We start from the raw sequence: 6,140 nt of genomic DNA, 5'->3' as shown, positions 1-6,140 counted from the left end.
TCATATTTACGGTAAAAGAAACGTAATAAATGCATGTTGTGGCAAAGCGCGACGATGAAAAGCAACGTTGACAGTAGCGCCATGGTGCGGTTGCCAGCGAAACTAAAAAATAGCACAAATTTCGATCGCCTAAATCAAGAATGGTACGAATTTGTGCCAACCAACATAAACTGTGGCAACCATAATGAAGTTGCTGCGTTGCCCAGCTGTCATTGTCGTCGTGTTTTGTGTTGTGGATCACAGTGCGGAAAAGTTCATCTTACGGATGTAAGACATTTTATTTTGTATGAGAGATACCCTTAATTTTGGTTGAAATTTCTCAAAATTCTGACTTTGCAGGATGATTTGGGACTACTAGGAGACTAATTTTTTTTGGTCCGAATGGAGTAGCCACATCCATACATTTTTTGATCATTTTTCAACCATTTTGGTGACACGATGGTTTCGTGCTCAGACATGAAATTCAAAATCTGACTTTACGGGATGATTGGACACTACGAGGAATACTCACAAGTTTTCACGGTGATTTAAGTTACTGCAACCATACATAGAACATAATTTCAGTTTATTCCCAAAATTTCGGTTCCATGCGGAAAAGTCAGCTTGCGTACGTAAGCCTCTTTATTTCAGCTGCGTTGTTTAAAGTTCGCTTCTGTATTCCCGCTTTTATTCCAACGGATACAATTATTCTGTTAAGTAATGCCAATGAAGTTACCCCCGGTTCCATTTGAATGGTTTTGAACTTTTCATTAAATTAATCAAAGTTACGATTTTGCAAATTTGACATTTTCGTTCGATTCACGAATTTAATTTTTTTTGATTTTTTAATTTAAGAAATTTTCTTGATTCACGAATTCTTTATTCACGAAACCGAATGTCTTGATTCACATTTTCTGCTTGATTCACCCTTATTTTACACCCTGGTCCGAATACAATTGATTAATTTATACTCTTGTCGAGTACATTATATTCATTATTATTTCAAAAATGAAAGATGCGCTTTTGTGTTTGCAAAATACAAAAAAAAATTTCATACAATATACACTAATTACTTTTATTATGTTCTTAATATGTATCAAACTGATCTTTAAGAACTGAAAACATTATTTTTTTTCTTTATTAAAATTGAAAATGTTCATGAATAAATTACAAGTGTATTAGAAGGTATTTTTATCTATCGGTCAGTCAGTCATTCCAAGATGCCAGCTTCGATTGTCGATTAACACTAAAAACGTTTTTAAATTCAAAATAATAATCTAAAGCATTGAATTTGCGTGTTTTTCCGTTTAAACAACTCAGAAATATCTCTATTTTCTTTATGTATTTGATTTTTTATTATTATCTAAATATTTTAGTCAAAATGCTAATATATATGTAAAATATGTTTGATAATGAATGCATAGTTCAAATTCTATGCAATATGACTGACACTTATTTTCAAAGGATGTATTGCATACAGAACATGTTCCTGAATTTATATTTTATGTGTGTTCATCAGTCATCAGCATTTTCATTGTTTTTCTTGGAAAATTCAATGATTTCTACCAGACAACGTCCGAATTCTTCAAGAATTTTACGTTCTGACGTTTTAGCATCGCAATTATTTTTAAGGCAATCGTCGGCTTGTGCAATAATGCATTGTATTGTGGCCTCAATCACATCAGGTGTTATGAAATTGCATGGTTTTTTTGCCGGAACAATTGCTTCGGTTTTAATTTTATCGTCCCGTTGGTCATAAGTTCGTTTTATCGTTTGGTTCATTTCATAATGTGAATTATCATGATCATTATTATCCATGTGGTCGTCAATATTTCGGCATCCTGGATGGATTGAAAGCATAATTTTTAACATAAAATTCAAGAAATTATTCGATCAAAATTCGTGTGAACCATAACTTACCAATACATTTACAGTTGGCTGAACAAACAATTTTTGCTTCGTAGCATTCACAATAGTTTTTCAAACATCCTGACCTCTTACAATTACAGCCTTTGGTGTGACGACGAAGCGTATCACTTTGATCGCGCGCTTTTCCAATTTTCGGCCTATGAATTTAAAAATAAATAAATTAGACAATAATTCTCAATCAATAGCAAATGAAAATCATTTTTAACTTACTTGAAAGCATGTGGATTTCTTTCTAAACATATTTTGATGGCTTTTTGACGTTCATCCTCTTTTTCTAATGTGTTAAAGCATTCCTTGCAATTACAATTCGAACAAAATTCACCATTTGCAAAGCAATCGCAGTACAATTTTAAGCATTGTGATTTTGTGCAGTTGCAATGTTTTCGACGAATACCTTTTGAAAAATTGACATTTGATTTATTCAGTTGATTGATCAGATTAAAATATTAAAATTAAATTTAAATTTATATTACCTTCAATTGGTTCCGGCGATGGTAATTTCAATGTTGAATACATCAAATTCGATTGATTTGGTTCAGGCGATTTGGATTTGCGGTCGGTGCTCAGGCTGTATGTGCGAGATGTGAATTTTTTGTTGGATGGTGACGATGGTTCATCTTTTGATTCGGTTATTTCAAATGAATCACTCTGGTTTGACGTGACTGGTTTTATGTCAATGGATGAGGTTACAATATTCTTTTGCACATTGTTCAATAGATAAGTTGGTGGTTGTTTAACGACTTGCAAAGTGGGTTCCTTTTTGATAATTTTTGTTGTTGATGCAATCGGCATGACTTCAAGTTTTTTTGTAACGAAAGCCGGCTTACCGCCGGCCGTGACCTGTGCGGTCCGTTGTACAATTACTTGTTGTTGGCGACCGTTTACAATTTTATTTGTTGTTGCTGTTGTGGTTGTGCTATTGGAATTCCCCGATGCGCATACCATGCGAATATATTGCAAACTTTTCCCTTGAAGAACTCTTACTTGTTGACCGGTGCCAGCCACTTTAACAATATTCGACGTTCCTGGTGATTTCAATTTTGACTCATTACTATCAGTACTATTGTCCGCTGATTGTATTAATAATTTTTGCGATGATTGTATTGGTTTAACACCTTTGTTTAAAATTGTTGGTTGATTTTTCAGTGTGATATTGGCCGATCCTGACGATGATGCGGGCAAAATGAGAGTCTTTGCTGTTGTTGAAGCACTACTTGTACTGGCTGTTGTGGTATTTGTTTTATTTGATGGCAATATAAAGCCCATTTGCTGTGCTTGTGATACAGTAATCGTTCGTGTATTCGAACCGCTTGCACCAAGTTTTGCAGCACCGGTTCCCGAAGGCGAAATAATAAACTTTGGCGGAGCATTTCCACTTTTTAATACAGTCATTATTTTATTTGTGGATACTGTCGGCGCGGATGCGGATGAGACAATCGTTTTATTTTTCAATTGCAATAATTGTACTTTTTGTATTGACGAACTTGAGGTGGTGCTTGCATTGCTGTTCGAATTATTTGCACTTACCGCCGATGATTGAGTACCGCCGATTAATGAAGTACCGATTCGAATTGTTTGCTGTGTCCCTGTGTTTGCATTTTTTATGTAAACAATTTTCGCATTCGGTAGCGCCAATTTGGATTCAATCTTTTGTACATTATTGGATGTTGTCGGTCCAGCTGATGTTGATGCCACACTCGAAGCAGTTATTTTACTGGTTAGTTGATTTAATTGTTTTAGTGCTTGTTGTGATGTCGACGAAGTTTGATCATCGTCCTTGTTTGTTGTTGTATCGTCTTTACTGTCTTGCATCTCTTCACAAGTTCCACTTTCGAACTCAATGTCGTCTGAACTCATTTTTACTCTTTTTTTCTGCAGTTTATTCTTCAGCAAATTAAATCATTTATTTACACACCTCAATATCAGTTATTTTATTCAATAAACCACCACTGCATAAGTTGCTATATAAACTGTAGATAAATTCGAAAAAAAAGTTTATTCGATTAAAATTTAAATTATTAAACTCATTTTAATGTCATTATTTTGGCATTTAATTAAACAAACTTAATGTAAATTTTTAAACATTTCCGAAATAAACAGAAAAATGAAGGGATAGAAAGAGAGCGAAATGTAATAAGAAATGTCATCCATACATACAAACACACATACTACTTTTTAAATAACTGACTGAGCGATAGCGACAATAAATTTTATGAAAACTACAACAAAATTTCTTTCAATTTTTCGTTTCGCAAAAAAAAAAAAATTTGTAATATGAATTGCTTATAATTTTCGAAGTATAAATAATTATAATGTTTTTTGTCTGTTTTTTCAAACATTTAACTCGCACCGAAATGCTCACAACACCAAATTATAATAAAAAGTGTTGCCAACTTCAAAATGTCAAATGCCAGTTCAATGCTGGTGACGCAAAAAAATAAAAATAAAAAATAATTTCCAATACAATTTTTTCCTAATCAACCAATCGTACTTGATATTAAATCTTAAAATTCTATTCACACATGAAATATTCAGATGAATGCCAGCAAATCGAAATGAATAAACCAGAAATAGTAAAACGACTTCAAAACAAATATCATTTTTATCAACAGCAAGCAGCATACCAGCCATTTGTCGACATATCAAATTCAAATATTCAAAATTTTGAAATGGCTTATGCCAAAAAATTACATATATTAAGTCCAAATATATTTTAAATCACTTTTCTCGTATCCACGTTGTGCAACTAAAATAATTTCTACGACCAAAAATAATTGTTTCAATCCTAAAATCCAATTTAAAACCACTATTTTGAATTCATTTTCGATGTTTCAGCCATGATTCAAATTGAATGTGCTATGGATAGCTTGCTCGTTTGTCGTTGATGTTTAATATTCGTTCACCAAAATGAATCCAGCTAAATTATTTTTATTATGCATATTTACCACTTACAATCAAATTTTTCCTCACTGTCTACTCGATTTGCGATAGACGCAAAAAAAAAAACGATAAACCGAATTGCTGAAAAATACAAAAGCCAAACAAATTCAATACTGATATATATTTTGAACCTATTGGAATAATTCATAATGCTTTCACATTAACGTTTCGCTCGCGCTTGTATACATGCATGTATATATGTGTGTATGTGTTAATATCTGCGTATGTATCATTCGCTTGCGTACATTTGCCAATCGCTTACACTTTTTCAGCGCTGAAACTGTTTCATTTCATTCGCTGGTACTCTTATTCAGCACCTCAGATGATTTTGATTTTGAAAAATGAGGCTAACTCATTACATCAACTTTAATTTTATACCTAATTAAAAAAAATTAGCAAAGAAAAAACGAAGCGATAAAATTATTTTAAAAAAATCACATATAGATGGTGCATATTTTACACATATTCAACAGAACACAATTTTACATTAAAATTGTGCATAATCTTTGTATCGCCATCTATACGTGAAGGAAATGGTAACAATTTTATAGTTTTTTTATCGTCTCTTATTTTGGATTTTCGTTTTGTCCAAAAAATCAAGTTTTTACTACTTCAATACCTGCTACTTCTGGTATTAAAATTAATTTGGCCATATGATCGGTTCGATCCAGTCTAAATAATAAGCAACTCTGGTATAAACTTCTGGGAACTGTTGTATTACCACCGGCACGAATCTATTGAACTATTGGATTGGTCCACTGCTGTTTTGTCTTCATGTCAAGCGTTTTATTCTTCTTTCAGATCATATGCATAATTTTGGCATCAGAGAGACCGTTTCGAAATTATGTATTTCATTATTTTATTCGATAACCGTTACCGATTATAGAATCTCCATATAGTTTGTTAGCTCTGTCCTCTTATGGGCTTGATCATTGAAAAGGATTTATGTATGCCTTATCACCGCAAAGGTTTTTTCGAAGTATTGTAAATTTTTCGTTGTACGTTGAACTTTCGTGTTTGTCCCGTTGATCAAGGATCCGCAAATTTACGTTTACTGTTGTTGGAAGATTTTTCAATATTGTATTAGGAAGCTTGTTTTTTTGCAACAGAGTTTTCTAAATTGGGGTTAGCCTTTGTACCCCGAACATTCGTTTTGTTTTTATAAAGAATGCACATTGACCTCAGATATTGACTGCTATATCCGAATAATCGAAAATTTTCTTTATTTCACGATATCAAAAATTCATTGGGATTTTCGAAATTTATTCCCAACCGTTATGTGATGTCAAATA

The 6,140-nt window shown here is 32.7% G+C and overlaps 1 protein-coding gene across 1 annotated transcript; it reads right to left on the bottom strand.

Moving 5' to 3' along the window:
• Window positions 1-1,033: 1,033 nt before the first annotated feature.
• Window positions 1,034-4,995, bottom strand: LOC116339239 (protein lin-54 homolog). Its single transcript, XM_031765005.1, has 5 exons — window positions 4,861-4,995; window positions 2,382-3,878; window positions 2,119-2,302; window positions 1,900-2,045; window positions 1,034-1,820 (listed from the first exon to the last, which is right to left on the bottom strand). The coding sequence occupies exons 2-5, from the start codon at window positions 3,763-3,765 to the stop codon at window positions 1,495-1,497; spliced, it is 2,040 nt and encodes a 679-aa protein (XP_031620865.1). The 5' UTR covers window positions 3,766-3,878; window positions 4,861-4,995; the 3' UTR covers window positions 1,034-1,494.
• Window positions 4,996-6,140: the final 1,145 nt, after the last annotated feature.

This window comes from Contarinia nasturtii, unplaced genomic scaffold (genome assembly GCF_009176525.2).
Source record: "Contarinia nasturtii isolate CC-2019 unplaced genomic scaffold, AAFC_CNas_1.1 Cnas_scaffold_493, whole genome shotgun sequence".
NCBI lineage: Eukaryota > Metazoa > Arthropoda > Insecta > Diptera > Cecidomyiidae > Contarinia > Contarinia nasturtii.
This window is presented reverse-complemented; position numbering and strand designations above follow the sequence as displayed.